The 24,940-nt window shown below is 34.0% G+C and overlaps 1 protein-coding gene across 3 annotated transcripts in view; it reads right to left on the minus strand.

Moving 5' to 3' along the window:
• Mybbp1A (MYB binding protein 1a) overlaps positions 1 to 24,940 on the minus strand; it is a 35,414-nt gene extending 10,474 nt beyond the window's left edge. Inside the window, exons 1-19 of one of the 3 annotated variants that reach the window (XR_013024928.1) lie at positions 24,736 to 24,930; positions 21,538 to 21,645; positions 19,394 to 19,477; positions 18,281 to 18,460; positions 17,953 to 18,075; positions 17,653 to 17,745; positions 16,983 to 17,088; positions 15,308 to 15,398; positions 14,863 to 14,956; positions 9,602 to 9,681; positions 9,044 to 9,107; positions 8,849 to 8,916; positions 8,245 to 8,296; positions 5,431 to 5,553; positions 4,972 to 5,178; positions 4,088 to 4,255; positions 2,423 to 2,632; positions 955 to 1,012; positions 149 to 264 (exon numbers count right to left, since the gene is read on the minus strand). Coding sequence is in view for 2 of the 3 variants with exons in the window: in XM_076488330.1 (XP_076344445.1) it covers positions 149 to 264; positions 955 to 1,012; positions 2,423 to 2,632; positions 4,088 to 4,255; positions 4,972 to 5,178; positions 5,431 to 5,553; positions 8,245 to 8,296; positions 8,849 to 8,916; positions 9,044 to 9,107; positions 9,602 to 9,681; positions 14,863 to 14,956; positions 15,308 to 15,398; positions 16,983 to 17,088; positions 17,653 to 17,745; positions 17,953 to 18,075; positions 18,281 to 18,460; positions 19,394 to 19,477; positions 21,538 to 21,645; positions 24,736 to 24,909 (2,199 nt within the window). In the remaining variant the exon portion in view is untranslated. Of the gene's footprint in view, positions 1 to 148; positions 265 to 954; positions 1,013 to 2,422; positions 2,633 to 4,087; positions 4,256 to 4,971; positions 5,179 to 5,430; positions 5,554 to 8,244; positions 8,297 to 8,848; positions 8,917 to 9,043; positions 9,108 to 9,601; positions 9,682 to 14,862; positions 14,957 to 15,307; positions 15,399 to 16,982; positions 17,089 to 17,652; positions 17,746 to 17,952; positions 18,076 to 18,280; positions 18,461 to 19,393; positions 19,478 to 21,537; positions 21,646 to 24,735 lie in introns of all 3 variants that reach the window. The other 2 variants (XM_076488331.1, XM_076488330.1) reach the window with 2 other exon arrangements.

Genomic DNA, 24,940 nt, shown 5'->3' on the forward strand with positions numbered 1-24,940 from the left:
GATATTTAATGTTTAATTACCAATGTACATTTACAAATCTGATCAGGTAAAAAATGTAAATCTAGATATGTAATATTTAATTAGCTACCAACACTTAGAAATCTGACAGGTTAAGTCTGACTGGATTAGTAAGTGTTTAAAAACATACATTATCACTCTTGTCTACTGCATTTCCTAAAGCTTCTTGAATACGTTGTCGAAACCCTTCGTCAACAGTTGAATCTCTGTCCTCCTCGTCACTACTGGCTGATTCAAACTCTACATCTACCAGGAAAAGAAAAAAAATCCTAAGTCATTAGAAAACACACACTCAAGGACTAAGTGATATTTTAAAATAACATTAAACAGTTTTTGGAAGTGTTAAGTGTTTGTTTCCTTCACAGTTTCCAAGGAAAGCTATACAAAGAACTATCCCTAATATATTAGATGAAGGCAGTAATCAACAACATTCACTGTGTACTTTTGTCTGAGAGAATAGTTTGAATTCACCATCACCATCGTAGAGCAGAAATGGACCATGAACCACACGCCATTTGCTTCATAATCTAAACATGCAAACCACTAGCACAATGCTAACCCAATAGTGGTGATTATATTCAACCATTTCTAATAACACACGAATATCTTCGTAAACAAAATATACCACTATTCTTAAGACACAAGTTTATATATTAATATGGATTTTATAAAACCTAAATAAAGAATACATTCCAAAAGGTAGTTAAGATTATAACCTTATAACATTCAAAGGTTTAGAAAAGTTCTGTATTAACAGACATGTATGGTATGAACAATAAAGGGTTTAATTCTGATAGTTATAGATCCATGTTTTCTAGTTTCTAATATCCTTATATATCTAAATGACTGAGCACAGTTTATCGTTCTGTCTTACAAGTTACTCAGAAAAACAAATTAACATTTAACATCAACAAACAAGAAGAAACTAAAACCTACCGTCCTCTTCTTCAATCAGAGGTCCGTCTTCCTCGGTTGCTTTCTCTGGATTGATGACCTACGAAACCAATATGTTCTATAGCTTTAAAAATGATCATTTTTATGTTAGGTCAGAGATTGACAAGAAAATACTCAGAAGGTTACATGATACAATCATGCTTCCATGGTTGTAAAGTTAAATATTAAAAAAGTTAATGAAATGAATAATAAAGTGCAATATGCTCTGTGATGACGAGAAACCCACTGGAAGTAAAAATGTATTCTCAAGGTGGCTAGTATGGGTATTAAAACTTTAATTATAATAAATTACACAACAACATTTCGACTTTCTTAAGTCATCTTCGGGTTAACATCTTCATTAAGAATGTCGAAACGTTCTATACTTTATTCTAATTAAAGTGCTAATACCCATACCAACCGTTTTGAGAACACAAAGTACAATATATGGTTTCAAATAGGAACAATACACATACCAGGACCACCACAAACCTTAGCAATACTCTGTCAGGTCAAATAAATTAGCTACAGCTATATTCATTTAATGTTGTAAATAAAAGGCAAAAACAGTTTAACTTTGTTGTTCATTAAAAAATGGCTACATAATCATCATGCTGTTTATACCACATTAATCACTAGCTGTGTAACCATCACATTGTTTATACCACAACTTGTTACAATTACCCCTTTTGAGACAAACTCACTATAATATAGATAAGTATTTATGCGATAACTTTTGATGCAGTGTGTGTACCTTCATAAAATGTGCTAGACTTTTAATAAAGATTACAAGTCTATTGTACAACAAAAATCATATTTTTTAATGAAGTATTTTCACTAAAAATTTGTTTACAAAAAATATTGAGTCTTTGTGCAAAGTGATTTTCATGTTGTGATTAAAAAGTCTATTCTACATCCCCACAATCTGAAATATTATTTGTATAATGTTCTAAATACATTTCAAATGTTTGTTACAAAGTAAAACTTCATATTTTGTTTGTTTCTTCCACCCCAGCCGTACGAGGTCTGCCAATGTGACAGTCTTCATTACCACCTTAAAAATTAGGAAACAGATATAAATTATCATTTTTTTCATTCTCGAATGACTACAAACTATAACACGAAAATAGAAATGTTTAAAATAAACAGCTTTATCTTCATAACATTATGTATTTATTATTTTTATTATATTGATTTTCTGGTCATTTCTGGCTAACATCACAAAAGTTGCACACGTGCACTCCTGTTACTGTATTTAAGAAAATAAAACTGACCTTTAGACTTTACAAAATGACCCTGTCTTGACTACATTTTGGTGTAATATACAGTCATATTTCAATTATTATACATTACATATGTTTATTCATTATCACTATTTACAAATAAGTTCTCAGACTTATTTTTCTCGATATACAGAAGCAAACAATTATCATGATGTTTGTTATAAATGTCATGACACCAGCAAACTTACATTAAGGATCTGTTGTAAAGACTCTTTGGTTAAAATGGGACACAGATGAGAAAATACAAATGTCAGCATGGATCGGGTCGAGTGTGAAGCTTCAGACAAAAGAGAGAGAATCACTTCAATTATAACCTCAGTCCACTGGGGTTCCTCGCTTGCAAAGTTATCAGGACGATCTTGAGCCTTGAGAGCTCGCTTGCAGCATTCATAAAGATCCTAAAAACAATATTGAGGAAGTAAAGAACTATAAACAAGACAACACTGATGGATTTATTACACAAAATTACTCTGCCATCTTGCAAAAATAACACTGAAAAAAATTGTTTTTTTTTTTTACAGAAGAAATATCACAAGCTCAAGTAAAGGACAATAAAAAAAAACTCTCCTTAAATGTAGCTAAAAATAAATCATCACAAAACTTTTCTAGTACTTCTCAACTCGGAGGAACTGTAAAATATTTGTTACGAAAGTTTTCTTTCAAAAGCTATTAAAATATAGATGCATCTTTTTATAGACTTCATCCCATTCTCGTATAAGGTTAGCTGACTGGATCTTCCTTTGTGGTCCAGTGCATCAATCCTTGTTTGAACAACAGCCCTCATATCCCTGGACACAATGTCCCTGTCTTTTCATATTACTTTGTACCTCTACTGGCACTTCTCACATGTCTTTCCTCACTTCTTAAAACATGTTTAACACTCCTATGAAAAGACGTTTCTAGTCCTGATTTCTCCAAGCCCGTTCCCCTGGCTGTGGTTTCGCTAGATAGTAGATAGGGACAGAGGGAATCTCGTTAATCCATTCATTAATGGATTTAAATGGCAATTTCATTTAAATACAAAATTATTAGCCTAATATTAATAACCTTTCAAGTTGCTCTGGGGCCTATTAGGCCTCACTTTTCATAGGAGTGTTAAACATCTAAGTCTTGTATCTGTTCCTTTTTCTCCAATCTTACAGATTGCAGCTGATGTTACCATCCATTATCCTTTCAAAGATAATCTCAGAACCAATTTTAAGACTGTCATTTCAGTTCTCTCTAAACTACTCTTCTTTTATACATATATGTGTGTGTGTATTAGTTTACAAATAAGAGGAAGTTATTACTTGGTCCAAAAATGACACAGGCTAAGAACCTCTTTTAAGGCACTAATAATAGCAAGATGTTTAGCCTTGACAAGGTATTAAAATAGTTGCAAAAACTGGTTACTTTTGTTCAGATACATTGGATATCATTAATATCAGAAATTCTTAATATCAATTACTTCACATATCAGCTTTAATGCAACCTTAATAATTAATAAACTTGGAGAGAAGTATTCCAATCAGTGAATATCAACTGTTATTGGTAACTAAGAGACACTTAACTTTTAAGTTCACAATGCCAAAGTTTAAGATGGACTCAGATTCAGTGGTTTGGTTATTTTGTATATGTCAAGAACAGACACCTAGATGACTTTTTTATGTATTTAAATCATTGCTGTCTTTATAATAGCCTTATAATCTAAAATCATTTCAGCCACAGTAGTTTGGTTATTGTATGGAAAAAAAAAGTTTAGGTTTTGTTTTTTACTGAAGAGAATTTTGACATTTATGTTGTCTTTCTTTGATGTGACAAATAAAACTGAATGACAAATAACTTATCATCTACTTATATTAAAGGGAACCTACCTCCAAAGGGCCAGCTGTTCGTTTACTGTCCAAAAACAGTTGCAACCCCAAGTGGAGCAGAAAAACCTCAAAAACACATAGATGGTCAGTACTTCCACTGTCTAACTCAGACCTTCGTTTCTTCAGTTTACTTACAAGTGAAACAGTTTTGGTCCAAAGATTGTGAATCTAGAGTGATAAATATGTTAAACTTACTTCATTTTAGTAAATAATGTGATTAGTAAAAGGGAACATTAAAAAAATTTAACCTGATACTATTAAACTCTGTGGTAAAGTTTCTTCCACTGTGTATTAAAGCTATAAAAAATATTCAATTCCTGACACCTGAAAAAAACACACAGTTTAAGGAACCAGATTAACGTTGACAGATTAAGAAGGTAAATGTTACTTTTTTTGAGTAGAAAGACATAATACTTTACAGGTATCCTGAAGCAAGCCCATAGGACAAGAAAAGTTATACTGACTCATTCAGTAGCAGACAGAAGATTAAATAAGTAACAGTGTTTGTTTTATTTTTTGAATTTCATGCAAAGCTACATGAGGGCTATCTATGCTAGCCATCCCTAATTTAACAGTGTAAGACTAGAGAGAAGGCACCACCCACTGCCAACTCTTGGGCTACTCTTTTACCGAGAATAGTACGATTGACTGTCACATTAAAATGCCTCCCATGGCTGAAAGGGCGAGCATGTTTGATGTGATGGGGAGTAGAAGCTGCAAACTTCAGATTATGAGTCAAGCGCCTTAACCATCTGGCCATGACAGTGTGTAACATGCATGCAGATAATAAAAGCACAGATATCTCACATGTGAAAAAAATAGAAGTATGAATTTATTCCAACTGTAATTATTGAAGGGAACTTTCAAGAAAGAAAACAATTTACCTCAACAAGTTCCATGACTGGCTTCACTACTTCGGTAGAATTCAGTAAGGTCTGGAGGTAGTCTGATAAAAAGTTCATAATCTCAGCCTGCTTGTGAAGTTTGTTCTTTCCCAAATAGTTTCTCAAAACTATATCCAAGGCCTTCAAAAACGACTGCTGACAAGCTTGATGGATTATGGGAGACATGGAAGCAACATTCTGTGAACACTAAGAGAGATCCACCAATAACTAATGTTTTAAAATAAATTGTCAAAGCATTGAGGTTTTTTTAATATTAAAAAAAATCAAAAAAGTTATGAAAAACTATTCTGTGATTTACACAAACCTAGTTGAGAAAACTTAAAAAACAAACAAATCTATTATTAAACTAAGAAAGCAAAATATTATGTACAATGAACACACCTTTATATTAAAAAGCAATCAAGTGATACTTGTTTTATTGATAAACAATGTGTATACCTGGGGAACCTCTAGGCTGATCTGTGTTACCTCAAACAATGAATGTAACAATAAGAATTGCAGTATTTCTTTCTTCCATTCCATATCTTCTCTAAGCTTAATTTGTCCAACAGCAATAGCAATCTATTAAAGAAAGCACCAGGTATAAAACTAGTAAACTAGTTGAATTTTGGTATTATTAGGAACCACGAAAAATATTTTAATTTACTTATGAAATATTATTATATAAAAAAACATTTTTATTATCTTATAAACTATTTCTCACTTGGTAGGAAAATTACACGTACTGAGAATCGTTAGCTATACTCAACATACAAGTTTAAAAACTGTAACAATTCAATATGCTTGTTTGTTTTTGAGCAAAGCTGCAGTCAACTCTCTGTTGTGTTCACTGTGGGGCACCAAACCAGGAATTTTAGCATTGTGAATCCACAGACTTATCACTGTTCCACCAGAGGAAGTTCAATATGCTTTTTGTGATTTGTAACAGCTCATCAGGCCTATCTTTAAACATACTGTGGTAAGTATGATCAGTTAAACTCATTTTTAAACATGTTGTGGTAAGTATGATCAGATAAAATCATTTTTAAATCATATTGTGGTAAGTGTGATCTGGTTTGAACAATGTTTATCGATGCTTACAATATCCCATACACATTTTATTCAAATCATCTCATAATACTAAAACCCCAAAAAACACAAGAAGTGATGCAATCTGAGAGACATTTAGGTATCTGGTGCAGTAGGGTTTTGAAATGCCCTGTACAATGTCCAAACTTTCTCTGGCTGCTTCTCATGAAGTGTTTAAATAAAGAAGTAATCATTTTATGTACTTGGATCCAACTACCGTAATTAATACCTTACGAGTGGAAGTAAAAAAAAAAAAAAAAAAAAAAAGTATATGTCAACAACATCTGCTGATGAGCCTTTTGTTGAATACTGAGATTCATCAGTGTAGCTGGTGTACAAGAGAGAGTAATGGTCTAGGCATTATCTATGTCATCAACTTTATGGTTCTTTCAGAATATTAGACAAAACTACAAAATCACTATCTGCATATAGCTTCTAACTGAAAGAAACAACAATAATAGTATTAGGGAAGAAGAAAGATCTTGATATTCTAGTTGTCCAGTCACACCACCTAAGCCCTGTGTTGTTGCTAGTGGCAGAGCAAACAGGATTTTAGGTTGCATCTACAAAAATATTGAATACAAGAGGTTATACTTCGTTGTACAGAACACTAAACTGTTGAAAATGTTCAGAGGAAGCCTACTAGAATGATATGTGGGATGGAGAGTTTGTCATAAGAGGATAGGTTAAGATTTCTGAATTTATGTTATCTTAAAAAAAAAGTTACAGGAGATCTGACTGGCAGACTTAAGATTGTTAAATAAATTGATAGTGTCAATGAATCTTTTTTTTTTATATTTAATGGAAAAAACAGTAAAACTAGGAGATGTAAATATAAATTTTGACAGTACAGGAGCCATCGTGTGTTAAGACAGTTCTATTTTTATGATAGGGTGGATTGATCTCTGGAACAGATTAGATTCTCATGTGATAGATCCAGTTAATTTAAGAGTTGAGGAGTAAACTTTATAAATATCTGAATGACAAGGGCTGGTTCCAAGTGTTGTTTTTATTGTTTAATTTATTTTAATGGACATGACTGCCCAAACAGACCAAAAGACATCTTGTTATCCATGTTATGTTACACAACCAAGAATAATTCTGAACTAATAAATTAAAAGAAATGTAGCTAGTCAAAGTCTCTCACTGCCAACTCAGGATACTTGTTTGGAATTTGACAAACACTCTTATATATAACACATCTACAATCAACGGGAGAGGAGCAATTTTTTGAGATACGTTTTGAACCATGAACTTGAACATGCTAATAAACAGACCATGCCTGGCCTTGAACATATATACCAAACAGGCTCAAAGAACACACAAAATTTTAGGGTAGCAAAACTTGTAAAAATTTAGGAAAAAAGGGTTATTTGTGGTGAAAGTTACTGTGCAGAGCTTAAATTAATATCACATCAAATACTAGGAAACTTTACCCCAGATAAGGTCTTATTTCACAAACATGAAACCCAAATCAAGGAAACGTTTCTGAATACATTTATTGCCCTAAGAATTTTACTAGCTTTCTCCATTATTGGGACAAGAAGTTAAATGGTCTGGTAATAATTTCTGTAGAAACTGAAGTACCCAAAGAAATTAATATAGACAAATTACAGGATAGCTTTGCATGTTAAGAGCTCGCAAAGTTCCATTTTCTTTAGATAAATCTTTGTTTACTTATATCCATATATCCACTACGTTAACATTTTTGTATTCTGGTGTTCTAAATTTAAAAAAAAGTATTTAAGATTTTGTAAGCTACATAAAAATAACTACTTGAAAAAACAGTGCACTTTTTTATTTTTGTTACCTACAATTTTTGAACGTGAGGTAGCGCTGCATACATAGAATTAAAAACTTTAAAAAAATCGAGAATAGTTTGGAATATCTTTTTCTATCCACCTTTGGCTAAAAACTTAACTACTTTACTCAGTAAGAACATTTTTAATATAGTAAATTAAACATTCATAGATAAAATTAAACTTAATATGTTCAATATTTTAACACATGGAGAATATTGTTCAAAATATTAGACAAGTATACAGAATGAAATTTTGAAGCAATGATGAACTTAAAACTAGGAAAAAACAAACAAAAAACTAATATATAAAGAGAAAAAGTCAAACCCAATTAAGTAAAAGAACAGCAGGACACATGTTTCACTACTTACGAACATTGTCTTACCTGTCTGACAGCATTGATCCTTATCTGATCTCCATCTGGCTTCTTGTTCTCACTAATGGTAGAATGTAAAGTTGAACTCTAAATGTACTTGTAACAACTTATCACATATTATTTTGACATAGATATCACCCGATATAAATATAAAAAAATTGTATACTGTAGGTGCCAAGCTCTGAAATTTAGGTACTGTGCATCAAAAATTGGTTACATATTGTGAAATACATCTATAATAACATAATAAAATAGTTTAACATGAAGAATTAACCATCTGGCATTTAGTACAATGGATAAAATTAAAAGCCTTAAAACATTTATTTTCTTATGTTTCTATTGTAGTCTTACTAGGGTTTGAAAAATTTATCAAAATTACTGTCTGGTAAAAAGAAGTAATCAGCAAATCGAGCTGGAAAACATGTTTCAACCAATAATGAAATTACATATATATCTACACATACACACACCTGTCTACACTATTAACATTACATACAGAATAAAGACATACCATTACATGTATCAAAATACTAGATTGCAGCTTTATAGCATAAATAACTGTTAAATATACTTTAATTCTTATAAAACAAAACAGAAACAAATCACCGGTTACCTAAACGAATGACCAAGGACGACTTCTTTCAACAATGTTACATATTTCTTTAGAGCACCAGGAAGAAGCTGTAGAATAGAGAATGCTTTCAGTGTTTAAAAAATGAAAACTATAAATTATGAAACAATTCATTTTATTAATAACTATAAATTATTACCTTTAAGCAGATTCTGAGTTCCTGGTAATGATACTTACATCTTGTAATAAAGTGGCCAACGTCTTCTTCTTGGTTACCTGGTCAAACATGATGGTTCCTGGCCTTCAAGTTACAAAAAACACAAAAACTTTTAATTCTCAGTGACCACTGCAGTGATATTTTCTACTGAAATTAATAGCAGTACATGATGTTAAGTTGATAAACAACAACTTATATGTATAATAAAGGGATTTACTTTTAGGGAGAACATACTGTGTGTTTTAATGTAACCTTCATGTGAAGACAGACCAATGTTATATCAGAACATATAGCAGATTTCTCCCAAAATAAACCATGTTTCCACACACAAGAACATATTGGTATTTTTAATATTTCATATTTAAAAAAAAAAAAAGTGTTTCAGATAATATTGAAAAGTGGAAACAAAATGTATTTGATAATTTTGTAAAGTGTTAAATCATTCGTGCATACTTTTAACATGTTACCTACCAAGTGTAGTTCATGAAACTAAATGTTACACATAACACGGTGTATTTAACCATTACTGACATAAAATACACACTCGTGTGAAGATAAAGTAATGACATTACACTTACGGCTGAATGTAGACTTTTAGCACAGCAAACTGAACAGCGGGATCTGAACATTCTTTCACAAAGCTGATAAGGAAATCTGACTGAAAGTAGAGAGAGTATAGAAGTGATTTAGGGAAATCCAAACATTCTAGAACAACAAACTAAAAATGTTCAACCTACAGAAGCTTCTTCCCCACCAGTATTACACATTTAGTACTCTTTTTAATTATCACCTCTATGGTACTAATTACAGAGAACCTAAGTCTATATTATTTTTTTGTTTTATAACTCTCAAGCAAAACTCTAAACAACATCCATCTGCACAGTGTAGCTAACCCTAAACTGATAGAAGTCGACAGTCCCTATTACAACTGCTGAACATCTGAATATAGTGGGAATTACCATCACTCTTCACATTACATCCATAACTCTAAAGTAAAGATCACATATTGTGGTAGCAGAATGCAAACTACAGCCCTCTGACTGATTGATTGATTTAGTGTTTTATGGCACAAAGCAGCTAGACTATCTACGCCAAACATCCAGTAAAAAGGTAGAAATAAATTAAATGTAGTAAAATACAGAAAAAGAAATGAAGGTAAAACAAAACATCATCGAAAAACAGAAAAAGCATAAAACCAATGTTGACACCTAGACTACAATATTAAGAGAGAAAGCAGAGTAAGAGAAGTTGTAAAGGACTTTCTCTAGCAAAATGGTAATGATCATAACCCACCAGGAAGACTAACAGGTAAGTACATGAACCACCGTCAGTCACCTGAAGTTGGCCTTTCCAATCCTGGTGTTGAGTTATTTAATGTTCTGGCCATTTTCCAATTTTAAATTGAACTAGAGAGATTGACACTCTGAAAAGAGAACCACAATAAAAAATGTGTAATGAATAAATATCCAACACTTAAATGAGATTAAAAAGATTAATGGCCATTACAAAGCTAAAAACTTTATCAAGGTGGACAGTGTCACCATCACCAATAACACTGTCCAATGTTACAGACAAACCTTGGAACAAAACATGTTTAAAATAGTGCCGTTGTTGAGAGTCGTAACGAGGGCAAGAAAGTAAAATGTGGCTTACAGTGGTCTAAGTGTTACACAAAGTACATACTGGTACATCAGTTTCAGATAAAAGAAAACGATGAGTTAAAAAACTGTGACCAATGCGTAGTCTAGCCAGAACAACTTCCGATTTTAACGGAAGTAAGATGGCCAAAGCCCAATATAGGGTTTTATTTGAAAAAGCTTGTTGTCGCGTAGCTCACTCCAAGTGGACTGCCAGCTGGCACGGAGCCAAACCTAGAATACAGGACCACAGTCCATGTACAGAATAGGCACAGTGGAGATAGTGCCAGAGCAGACAGATTTAACTGCCATGTCTGCAAGCTCGTTCCCACGAATACCAACGTGGCCTGGTATCCAGAAAACCTAGATAGAAGTAGATGTTAATGAGAAACGGGCCAGTCGGTTTTGAATATCAGCCATTTGCCGTAGTCCACTTCAGCACACGATTGAGGGCAGTTTGTATTTGACTCCCAATATATCTCATGTTCGACGACTGACACGAGATGTGAAAGTCATTGACATAGAGCCCGTTCGCAACAGTGAGAGGGAGTTGTTCAGTGATGGCATTTATCTTTATACTGAAAAGTATGACACTCAAAACACAGCCCTGAGGGACCCTAAGTTCCTGTACAAAAGAACGGGAAAGTGTCGAACCCACACGAACTTGGAATCTCCTGTCCATTAAAATTTTTTTAATAAACATGGGTAAATGGCCATGTAACCCATATATATGGAGGTCTCGCAAAATGCCATACCTCCATGTTGTGTCATAAGCCTTCTCAATGTCAAAGAATATTGATACAAGATGTTGGCGTTTCAGAAAGGCTTCTCTGATTGATGTTTCAAGTCAAATTAGGTGGTCTCCGTGGTGAAGTGCTGTCATCGGAACCCACACTGGGTGGGCAAGAGGAGGTTGTTTGATTCGAGGAACCAAACAAGACGAGCATTAACCATCCTCTCTAAGGTCTTACAGAGACAGCTCGTCAAAGCAATTGGACAGTTTTTTGAAGGAATCTTGGGATCTTTCCCAGGCTTAGAGAAAGGTAAGATAATAGCCTGGTGCCAGGCATCAGGAAAAAACATTCTCCTGCCAGATCCGGTTAAAGACAATTAGAAGAACATCAAGAGAAGCAGGATAAAGATAGCGTAGCATGTCATAGTGTACATCATCAGGTACTGCCAGACCAATGAAGGGCCATTTTCAGTTCCACCAGTGTAAAGGGACAATTATAGTCAAAGAGACAGTCAGTCTGAAAGGAAAGAGGTGAACGCTCTGCCCGAGTCTTGATGGCCAAGAAGGTGAAGGAACAAGCAGAAGTGCCAGGTACCCAGCAAAAGCTTTCACCTAGAGTATTGGCGATGCTCCGGTCATCAGCTACCTCTTGGCCAACAGAGAGTAAGATCGAGAGGTTGACAGAATTGTAGTGCCCACTGACCTTTCGAATCCTGTCCCATATGACCTTGGAACTGGTGGTAGAAGATATGCTAGTTGTGAACTTAATCCAAGATTCCTTATGGCTTTGACGTTTTACCCACCTAGCATGTGCACAGGCCCGTTGGAAAGCAATGTGGTTTGAAAGTGTGGGATATCTACGGAAAGTATCCCAGGCCTGTTTTTGAGCCTTCCGTGCCAAGTGGCAAGCAGGATTCCACCACTGACGAGGATATCGTGGAAAACGTGTCGAGGTTTTAGGAATACAATGAGCAGCTGCCTGTATAATACAGTCAGTTACTGCTGCCACACAGTTGTCTATTGATGGCTGATTCACAATGGCAGGATCAAGTTCTGCGAGAGCAGTGAAAGTGGACCAGTCTGCCTGATCCAGCTTCCACCGGGGCATGCGGGTAGGGTGGCATCGACCACGGCCAGTCTCTCTCAAAATGATAGGAAAATGATCACTGCCTAGTGGATTATTGTCAATCCTCCATGAAAAACGGGAGAATAATGAAGGGGAGCAAACCGAGAGATCAAAAGTGGTAAAGGACCGACTAGGTGCATGAAAATAAGTGGAAGAACCAGTATTGAAAAGAGAAAGATTGTGATCAGAGAGCATACGCTCTATAGAGCGACCCCTCCTATCAATAACACCACTTCCTCAGAGGGGATGATGTCCATTAAAGTCCCCCAGGATTAGAAAGGGAGATGGCAACTGTTCAATGAGAGCATCAAAGTCTGATTGATCATATGTCTCTCCAGGGTACAGGGAGAAAAAACAAAAAGTGATGGTATGACCCAAGGAAACACGGATGGATACAGCCTCAAAGAGTGTGTTAAGTGACAAAGACAGGGTGGGCACATGCTGATCAACCAATAGTGCCACCCCTCCATGTACTCGTCCATCACACAGCCTGTCATTTCTGTACAGAGAAAACTGCCAAATGATGACTGTATCAGCAGGGTTTGGAAATGTTTCTTGTAAGGAAAGACATACAGGATGGTAGGAAGCAATCAGTGTTTTTATATCATCCAGATTAGAACGTAAACCTCGACAGTTCCATTGTATCAAGGTTGCCATTTTTAATGACGGGTAGGTGAAGTGGCTGGAGAACCCTTCTGTTTGCAACCACATCTTTTTTCCTTACTGTCCTTAGTTGAAGGAGGTCTATCGACCCAGGGCACTGGGTTGATTGGGCAGTTCTTTGTTATTGGAAGGGGATTCCAGTGACTGAGTATGCAAATGAATGATTGTTTTGCATCTTGGGGTGGGAGAAAAAGATGTATCAGAAAAAATGCCTGTATTTGAAACTGAAGGATGTGGATCTTGAGGTTTGGTGGAATGTATGGGAGGAACAGATTGGTATGGAGTCGATTCATTGACCTTTTTAACCACGAAGCCAAAAGGCTTTTCATTTGTTTTGAAAACGATTCTCTTGGACGCACAGAGAGATCTGTCTGCACTCCCACTGTAGTTGTGGAATGAAGTGCAGCAGCATATGTCCAAGATGGAGTGGTGGACAGCAATTTCCAAGCCTCAGGATAACTAATGTTATGTGTCGTTTTCAAACGCTGCACCTCTTTTTCCTGAAACCATTTTAGACAAGAACGAAAATAGGAAGGGTGAGAACCATTGCAGTTGACACAATGTGGGTCCGTGTCACACTCATAGGCATCGTGGTCCTTGCAATCACAACGAGCATGTCAGGGAACCACGACGTGACGTCTTAGAGTGGCCGAACCTCTGACATTGGAAACATCGGAGAAGATTTGGAATGTTCGGCCGTACCCTGCAAATTAGATAACCTGCCTTGATGGTGGCAGGTGCACATGGTGATGTAAACGTCAAAATGAGGTTATTTGTCGGCAGTGTTACTCCCTCTTTGCGAGTGGAGATGCGCCTCACTGCAGAAACTCCTTGAGCGGAGAGACCAGTGAGAATCTCTGACTCGGGGACATTCTTCAAATCCCTCTCAACAATAACTCCTTGTGATGAATTCAAGGTAGCATGAGGGGTAACCTCAATAGGTATATCCCCAATTGCCTTTGAATTCAAGAGGAGTTCACTGTATTGGGTTGTGGATGTTTCAACTAATATGTCTCCAGACTGAAGCTTCTTTACAGACTTTAGAGAGCCAGCAAGACCCTCTAGTCCCTTCTGAATAAAAAAGGGGGTCATTTGCCCTAAGGGTTTTCCTGAAAGAGAATGTAATATAAGAAAATGAGGTACGTGTGTTACAGATGTTGAAGATTTCTGCTCAGAGTCTTCAAGACGTGGTCGTTTACCTATTGACTGTTTTTTCACTATTTTATTTAAATTTTTTGAAGGAGTATCCATTGGAAAAAGGAAAATTTCGGTACCCACTGACCCCACCCACCATGAAGCCCTACGAGGGGATGCACTACAATGTCATTCAAGGACAATGCAGCAACACCAGGGTTTCGTGAGCACTATACCCAAACACCAGCATGAGACACAATGCCCATAACACCTGTTGAGAACTTCCAACACTGGACCTTGGTTGACTCTAGCCCAAGTGGACCAGCCGATTGACCTAAGGGGAGCCACCCAAACGCCGCCCGTCTACAGGAATTCAAGGCCAAAGTGGTGTGTTAGGGTTCGACCCCTCAACCATCAGGATCCTATCTTCTCCTTCACGGGTCGCCATGCACGGCAAACACATGGGTGGAATTCACAATCTACAATTCACTATAAACACTCACCAAAGTTTAGATAAGTTCATAAAGAAAACAAACAAATACTTACCATTTCACAAACTGCTGGATTGAGGGGATGCTGAGACCACATACTGGCTTTAATGAAGATATTACAAAAAGGCTGGGATAATACATACTGAACCTAAGAAACATAAATTTTAATAACCTCAGCATTATTTGATATGAAACTTTTACTTCAATACAAAAATAAATTAGTATTTTAGCACATAAAAAATTTCACCAACTTTTAAGTCACTGGACAAATACATTTTTTTTCACACATGCTCAATTTAAAAAAAAACTGGTTGTCAATTGAGAGGTCTTAGAAATATTTTGACTCAAAATACCTGTGATAGTAAATAAGTATGAACAATCTGTCAAAAGATATAAAATATTTGTTACACTTTAATAACCAACAATGTAGCATATAAAAAAAGTTATATCTCACATTAAATAATCTATTTCTACACACACAAAAATCAATACATTCACCTTTTTTAGCCTTTTTAATGCGAGATAACACAACTTTGATCAGTTGAAAGCCAAGATAGGTTTTTTCATTTAAATGAGAGTTGAAAAGTCCATCTGGTGGAAACAAAAGAAAACATGAAATAATTTTTGCATTCTAAACAGCTAATTAAACATAAATTTAATCCAAACATAGGTTTTATTTCTCACAAAGGTCAAGTGTTTCTCAAATGAATAAAAATAATGAAGAATAGACCACAAGCACACAATTATAAAAAAATGTATACTTCACCCTGTATATGTCACTACCTCAAATTTTATATCAGAATTCCCCGTTTGTTCAATTCAATATATCTCTCGAAATTTACAAGCTAAGAATTAAATAGTTCACCATGTTTTTCTAATTTTCCAAAGCTGTGTATATATTGGTAATAATAATAAAATATTTTTAACTATATAAAACTCTGAAAATGCTTTCTAAACTTTATATAACAATATATCTAATTAGTTATACAGTATTCCCTCGCTGTTCGCGGGGGTTACGTTCTTTACCCCCCGCAAATAGCGAAAAACCGCGAATATTGGATGCAGTTTTAAAACTTCTATGTATGAGATTATATACGGTACTAAATGCTTCCCAGACACTTTCTAAAGACACTCTTACTCATTAATACAGTAATAATGTAGTAATATTGCATGCAGTCATGTATTTCACTAATGTAGTAATGATAATGTAAACACATTTTAATTTTGTACTGCAACAATATTTTAATAAAAAAGAAACGTACATAGTATAGTTACCCATACTGTATTACTGTACCGTAAAGTCATTTTCTATGCGTACAACACATGTATTAGAATTGACAGAAAGTGGAACAAATTTAAAGGCAAACTTAGACAGATAAATACAGTACGCACAGTTCAGGTAATAATAATACAGTACAGTACAATTCAGTAATAATTGTTCGATAAAGATGTCAATCGATAAAACTGCTTGAGAGAGTAAACACAGACATACCCTCGAAAAGCGCTTTTAGTCTCTATGACCTACAAAAACCCGGTTTACCGAGCATTCGTTTTTATGATGTTATGACGCTAGCCTGGTATACCGGCATACGATGCGATAGGGTTCAGAGCCTAACCCGCGAATATGCGGGGCCGCGAATGGGGAACCGTGAATAGGTGAGGGTATACTGTATCTAACACTGGGTTAATTTTTATTTTCAATCTGAGAAAATAGGTGGTTCTGTTTAGAAATTAGTACAAATTGTATCAGAAATAATAAAAATATTTTGTTCTTTCTAATTTACTCATTATGCAATAAATCATAGAATATCACCAGACAATTAAAACTTAATTTTCTTTTAACTTGTTATTATTATTTAAAAATATTACACCATAACTGACAAGGAAGATCTTCAGAAGTAAAACCAAGAATACATTCTATGCTGGAAGTAAATGTTTACTCCAATAGCATGGTTTGTTTTAGATATGACTACTGTGAGGCTATATAGACTTACATCTAGTGTCAACAAAAGTTCAAGGAAAAACCTATGAAAAGCATATCTAATGCTTACAGGAATGTAACTTGATGTATATAAACACAGCACACATTTGTAAACTTTAAAAAAATTTATTCTTAACAAAGACATGACACTAAACATCACACAAAAACTTGAGAAAAGCTGGGAACAAACTTACCATCAACCACTGTTTTCCAGAACAAAGTAAAATCTTTGTCTTTAACAGCTTGTGTCACAACTTCATGGCAAGCAAGGTGGACAAGAGGATGACTAGCAGTGGATTGCTGTGAAAATATTGAATGACTAAAAATTAAGCTAAAGCATAATGCATACTTTCTGGTGTTACTGTTTTTTTTTTTGCAAGTCAAATATTTGGCCTATGTCACTTTAAGGCTTTGTCCAAATATCATTACATAACGCATCAATAACATCAGCAAAACTATTTATTCAGAACAGACAAAACTTTTGACTCCACGTGTATGTTCATAGAAATTTTTAGCGAAACAAAATTCATTAAAAATTTTGATTTTTTTTTGTCTACAAATTACTATTCATGATTACTGATATATTGTACAATTTCATGAAGATACACAAAACACACAAAGAGTAACAGCATGACAGTTATACAGGTCAATTTGGACTCACAAACTCAGCTGGTTAGACCAAACCCAAAGCAAGAAAGTTAACTTCTTATGGACAAGGTACATATACCACCAAACAAGGCCCGAGAAGGGGGGATAGTTTCCTACATAGTGACACTTTTATCAAATGGGGAGCAAGTATATGTACCTGTATATAAAGATTGAATGGCCTCAGTAACACACTCTATATTAACTGAAGTTCCTTACCTTAAAAATTCGAACAAGATGAGTATAATTTTCAGAAGAAAGGAGATGTTCAGTTTTCCAGTGTTCCTTCAGGAATGCTTGATTTATTATACCCTTTTTAAGAAACAAAAAGTTTCAAAAATAGAGAAACATTCAAAGAATAAAAAAAAGTTAAAAGATACATAGATTTTCTTTTAATTAATAACAAAACATTTCACTTTAAAAGAAAGAAGAATTACCGTCTATCCCAGAATTTTGACAAAACATCAGCCATATTATTTCAGTTTTAATAAAATCATAAATGATTTTTTTAATACTTACAGGAAAGAGCCGAGCACAGACAAAGAGAAGCCACAACTTGTCAGGAGTGCAGTTGTTCCAACCACCACATAAACTGTCCTTCACTTGGGGCAGGATGTGTTTACTAAAAGACTTTTCATCTACCTGCAATATTAAAAAAATAATGTGTGTGATTCTTATTAAAGTTTACTTTAAAACTTGAGAAAACGTACCATTCCTAGTAAAGTTTACTTTAAAACTTGAAAAAATGTACCATTCCTATTAAAGTTTATTTTAAAACTTGATAAAATGTATCACCCATGTTAAAATTATGCATATCCAGTATTTTTTCTTCATTTGAAGAACTCACCATTACAAACAATTCTTTCAACAGTTTAAAGGCAGCATGCTGGACGTAACTACGCTGAGCAGCCAAGTTCTGTAAACTAAAAACTAGAGTACCAAGAGTATCTGGTTCTTCTGAAACTCTTCCAGATCGTATGATAGCCCCATAAGCTAATAGCTGTCCAATAGTAGCACTACCTTTTTCCTGTTAGACAAAACAAAGTGATGTATGTATACATACACACATATACATAAATATATTTATATTATAAAAATATCTTGCTGAATGCTCCAAAAATTTATCAGTTGCAACTAAAGAACAGTCAATATTAAATGTGAAAACAAAATCATAGTTTTCACATTAATAACTTTATTTGCCTGAATCATCAATTCTTACACAGTTTAACAAGATTTAAACCCAATACACTATTCACATACACTTCTCATCACAAAGCCCAAAACACAAATACCTCGCATAGAAACTTCTGAAGTATTTAATGTCCAATATTCATTGGCCCCCCCATACACATACACATTTTAGAACCTGAAGGTTACTCTAAGCCCATTTTAAAACAATGTCATAAAAACTCATTATAAAGAATTCCAAGATTAAAGAGAACAGAAAGTATCCAGAGTCTAATTATAAAAAAAAAAAAACAGTTTTTAATATTTTACTACTTAAAGTTTTATAAGACACAAATCCAGAAAAACATATTATTAACAAACTTTGAATATTTGTGTTTACTGAGAACAGCAAAGAGAAAGATATTACTTAATAACATTAAGGGCTAACAAGTACAATTCTCAATTGGTTCACAAAAATAAGAACAACTGGTCAAGTGTCCACCACAAACTTTAATCAAATTGAATGTTAGTCTTATAACTTTCTAATACCAAGCATAAATATAAAGTATAAATTACAGACAAATAAAACAAATGCAAACTGTGTCTGTGAAACACCTATGCCCTCACCTTGTCCCACAATCTTCAAAAATTAATCAGTCTAGAAATGTACAAGTAGTACCAACCAAACCATACCTTGAAAAGCATTTTTTTTCTAGTCTAGTTCAAGGCTAGCATGATATTATTTTATCTTAGTTACATTATATCAATACAACTTGACCAGAATAAGGCTTACCTGTTTGGTTCCAGACAGTAGCAGGTGTTTCTTAATAAGACAAATGACATGGTCTGTAGACACTGAAGGAAACAGCCTTAAGACCTATTAGTTACACCAAAAATATGAATAAACATTTGACACTGTGTGTGAAGAGCAAATAAGACAAATGACAATCAAAATCTGAAAAATATAAAAATATTTCAAATCTATAAATTATATATATGCTTATAAATAGAATTATAATTTGTTCTAAATTTGACACTGAAAATTAATACTCTGGGCAACAAATTATGTATTTTCATTGTTTACATAAGAAAAACGTTTTTTTGCAAGTCTAAAAAAAGTTAATTTGGAATGGTGAGTCAACAACTTGCTTTATTTTCTTAACATATTGTGTGCTTCATTTTGATGACAGAATTCCAAATATTCCCTAGACTAGTGGCCAGTATACAAAACAAAAACCTTATCTCTCATATTGAATCCAGCAAAAACTAATATTTCATATATGTTATTCATTAATTCCATGATACCATAGTTATAAAATAATGCAACTGAAAAAACCATTTAAAGATTAAGTAATTTCATGTTTGTGAGAAATGTACACAATTTTTACTGGATATTACAATGTTAATATGTAAATTTGGGCATGTAGTTTTTCTGTTAAAACTTATTTTATCCAAGTACCAGCAGCAAAAACCTCCTGAATCTCCAAATTACAGTACTGTTTTTTTGTTTTTTTAAACATAAGCTCATATAACTTCACCTTAGATTATAGAAAACAATTGTATGTAAATTTTCAAAAGTTTGTAGGGAGAGCAACCCCCCACATCCCTGGTTAAAGCAACTAATAACAGGTGACGATCTTTTTCCTTAGTCGCAAACCAGTTTATTCCCCTGACATGTGTAACATATTTAAGAACTATTACACAAATTTTTAGCAAGGTAAAAAGCTTAAAAGAGTTTCCCCAAAAAATTGTCTCTAACTTAAAAAAAAATATACGTGAAACCCAATTCAAAAATTTGGAACAAAATAATAGATACTAAAATAACATGTATGCTAGTACTTTTTCTTTTCAGTAAATGAATGTCAAAGAGATGTAAGCTAATTCTTCTAGTCATGAAAATAATGTAGACATTTTTGCTAGAAGTGTTTTATCTGTGATGACTAAAATATTCAACATTTTATCAACATGTCAGAGCAGTCTCCATACTAATCTTTATGCAAGAAAAGTACCACACATCCAGACACTCCAAGGTTTACTGCTGAAGCCCATATCCACAAAAGGTTAGTTGGGAAAATGTACAATAAAGGATCAGCATCCCCAGAAGAGGGTAATTCAGTGAGTGGACAGGATAGTTAAGTAAATTCCACTACCACAACTGTTTCAACACAGCTTAAAAATGACCTACCAAACATCTCCCCAGAGCATCTCACATATAATAAAGAAGAGTTAAAACTGGTAAGTATTAAGGTTCACTAGTTCACTTGAGTTCCCCCTCTGTCCTTTCTGTTGCTAACTGGTTCAAGATGTCTTCCAGACACCTAATGCCTAATTTACTGTTTGAAACAATAACTTTCATATAAGTTATTTTACAATCATTAAACAGAAAAGTGTTATTTGGATCACCTACAATCATCTCTACCCTGATCTATCAGAGTTGCTTGATGAATACCTGTTTCATGTCAGTTGTTAAAAACTGATGTTTCATGAATAAATAAATGCAAATAATATTTACATATAGAGTTATTATGTTCTCCAATAAAAATACATGGTGCCATTTAATTTTCAGCAAACTCAAATAATGACTAATACACAACTTACAATATTGAGACACTTTTTTCTTGTAAACCATTCAAATGACTTAAGTCTTTAAACTAAAACATTTCTTTGATAAACCACACTAAATGTATAACTAAGAACCATTTATCTCAAAAACAAATTATAAGTAAAGCTACTGAAGTTGCATAATAGGAAAATTACACAAAAAACACAAGGTATATATAACTTATATCAGTCACAAGATTCTTACATATTTGAATATACAGTTACGTTTAACATCATCTATATTCTTTACAAACTCATTAGTAAAATGAAATGTGAAGTATTTTTAAGGTTTACAATGTTAGAAACAAGTTTTGTTAACCATGTTTCATGACAAACCTCAGTTAAAGCCAACGTAAATCCATGCCTAGCAGCCTTTCGTAAAGAACCAATTCCTTTCACTAGTCTCTCAACAGTGTACTCAAGGTCTGTACATAAGCCATTGCCCTATTGGAAAGTGGTTATTCAAAATTGAATTATAGATTATTCAATGTCTCTAGACATAAGTAAACAAGAGACTTTGCATATCACACGTACATTCCCTTCAAGATGAAAATACGATATTAAAACACATCTTATGGACAATTCTTATTTAAATGATTCAAATACACAAATAAGTAGAAGATAATTTAAAGATCTACAGTTGAATTCCAAAATCAACTAGACATTTCTTTTAGTTTTTGAAACTTCAACATGAAGAAGTTTCTGGTGGTAATTAAAATCCTTGAAGTTAAGCTCAAAGCTTCAGAATAGGTGTACTGCCCACAAAGAATATGAAACCTGGATTTTATTGCTGTAAACCTGCTATGCCATTATGGAGATGTTGCAGTTTCCATGTGTCCTTACTAGTCAGAGTGACCCTACTTAGCAACATTACATTGCAGTCTGTCCACATGCAAGTATACTAAACCGAGTGTAAGTACTAACAGAGGTACCATACACTTAGGAAATATGTACTATTGAGATTAAAACTTCCAAGTAGAAGTTAAAATCATCAGTTCACTATAATGTGCTTGTTAGACCAATACTGTTTTTGGTCTTAATCTATTTAAGAAAGGATGTTGAGTTACTGGAGAAATTCACAGGATAGAAACAAGGATGATTCCAGTGTGAAGAAATTATTAAATGGGAATAGGCTGAAAACTTGGTATGTTTTTATTGAACAGATTTAGATTTTTATGAATACTAGAGGTTTGGAATCCATAAAGTCAAACAACATTTTCTTAAGGAAATCTATGGGTAGTAAAACTGCAAGGAACCCTTTGTGGTTCAGCATTATCCTTTGGTTCATAATGCTACATCTCAGTTTGACAGCTGTGGTGAGAACAGCATAGGTAGTCCATTGTGTAGCTTTGTTTAAATGCAGAAAAACAATGACTGCTGAACAAAATTTTAAGAAATGGGAAGCTCAGTTAAGTCTTATTTTTTAATAAGATGAGAACTCTATAGGATAACTTGCTTTAGGTGTAGACACTTCAACACTGAAGTTTCAGAATTGTCTGAACAAGTATTTTATTTTATAGGTCAGGCTGAACACAGAGAGCACTTACACATAGCTACATGTAGCAGGTTGCCAGAAGAAAATAGAATATTCTAGATTGGCCAAAGAACTTTTTGTTAACCCTTGAAAGCAAAATGAAAAAAAAAAAAAATGATTCCAACAGCATGGTATTTTTACAATTAGGACTCAATAGCACTATTTCAGAAAAGTACACAGTAAATTAATTTAAAATATGGGTATATTTTCAGATTTTAATTTACAGCTATTTTATGAAATTAAAATAAACTTAAATAAGAGATCTGTGAAAACTTATAAATAGTATGTTACCATTGGTCTTTAATGCACAGTAACATTTATATTCTATGTGTTATGTGTTCAGTAACACTAATGATGTTTGTGGTACATCATTAAAGATTGCATCAGTAGTAATGTGAAATGGAAAACATGGTACATTTACTGTGGGTTTGGTTATAATAACTATGATAAACAGCTGCATCACTACCAGCAAAAACATTATAATATTAATAATTATAATAATACAAAGTCACGATAATTTTTTTGATTAAATAATTATTAAACATTATGTAAAAATTCTGATGAACATACTATTCTGCTATTTTATGACGGAGATTGTGCCATTTTTATTCAGTTTTTACTATTACTGGAACTACCGAGTACCATTTTTTCCCTAAATTCCTTCTGTTATGCCACTTCGTTATTCTACAGGGTGACCCGTAAGTCCCTACCCATCCATATGTTATATTCAGTTACACATGTATTATAAATTTGTTTCTTTTTTTTCAGAGAAATATGGCCCGATGTAAGCCCATTTACACTTGAAGAGCATATTGTGACAAGTACGTGGGTACATGAGCACAAGAATACTGGTGACACCCTGGATACAATAACTGGTAAATGTGGAGAAAGATTCAATAAGGATCCATCAACACGAAAAAAGATGTCAAATTGGGAGAGCAAATTGTTTGAAACTGGCAATATTAAGGATGCACCTCGTCCAGGAAGACCAGTCAAATGTAGAGAGTCATGTGCTGGTGTGGAAGAGTCAGTAATTAACTCATCATTAAAATCGACAAGGAAACGATCAGCTGAATTTGGTATCCCGTGAGTAACCATACAGACCTTTATGAAAAAGGACATGGGAATTAAAGTATGGTGACCCACATTTGTGAATAAACTAAGTGATGCTGATACAGAAAATAGGAAACTGGCATGTGATGAGTTACTGCAAATCTTAAATACGATCCCTTCTCAAGGAAAGGTGATGTTTATGGACGAGTGCACAATTTACTGTTCGAGTCGAGCATGAAATGTTTACTTCTGGGCAAAGGAGAATCCTCATTATTATGAAAAAATTGAATACAACACTCCACATGTCATGATGTGGGCAGCAGTTAATGTGCGTCATGTTATTGGACCATACTTCTTTGACGGGCCAGTAAACCATACCTCATATCTAAACATGTTACAACAATGGTTTATACCAAAACTCAATGAACTTGGAATCAGGGAGGAAGTTTGGTTTCAACAAGATGGAGCTCCATATATATAGTATATATATATATATACTACCACTGTGCAAAATTATCTTAATGACACTTTTCCAGACAAATGGATAGATTGTGGTTCTGTAACATCCCCGGCACCCATGAAATACCCCACAAGAAGTCCAGACTTGACAACATGTGATAACTCTCTTTGGGGATACATAAAGGACATTGTGTCTAAACAACGTTATCATACTAATGATGAGTTGAAGGTAACTGTTACTACGGCATTTGGAACAATAACCCCTGTTATGTTGAGGAAAATGTCTCACAGAACATGGCGTCGCATAATATTATGCAGCGAGAATGAGGGACAGCAAACAGATACACTGGATACATAAAATATATGGATGAGTAGGGACTTGAGGGCCATCCTGTATCAATTTACATTAGGCTTAGCTTCAGCACATTACTACCATGTAAGTAGACACATAAGCAATATAATTTTCATCATAATAAAAACGTACTAACCTTATTTAACTTTTGTTTGGCAATTACAATATTCAGCAAACCTTTGGCAGCAGAAAGTCGATCCTCTTTTTTCGTTTCAACGAGTTTCCAAAATATATCCAATATCTGAGCATCTATATTTCTTTTTCCTTTTTCTGGATTTTCCAAAGAAAGACCCATGTGGTTAAGCGCCATAGATAATTGTAAAAACAGCGCCACTGAGTAC

Source organism: Tachypleus tridentatus, chromosome 2, assembly GCF_004210375.1.
Source record: "Tachypleus tridentatus isolate NWPU-2018 chromosome 2, ASM421037v1, whole genome shotgun sequence".
Lineage (NCBI taxonomy): Eukaryota > Metazoa > Arthropoda > Merostomata > Xiphosura > Limulidae > Tachypleus > Tachypleus tridentatus.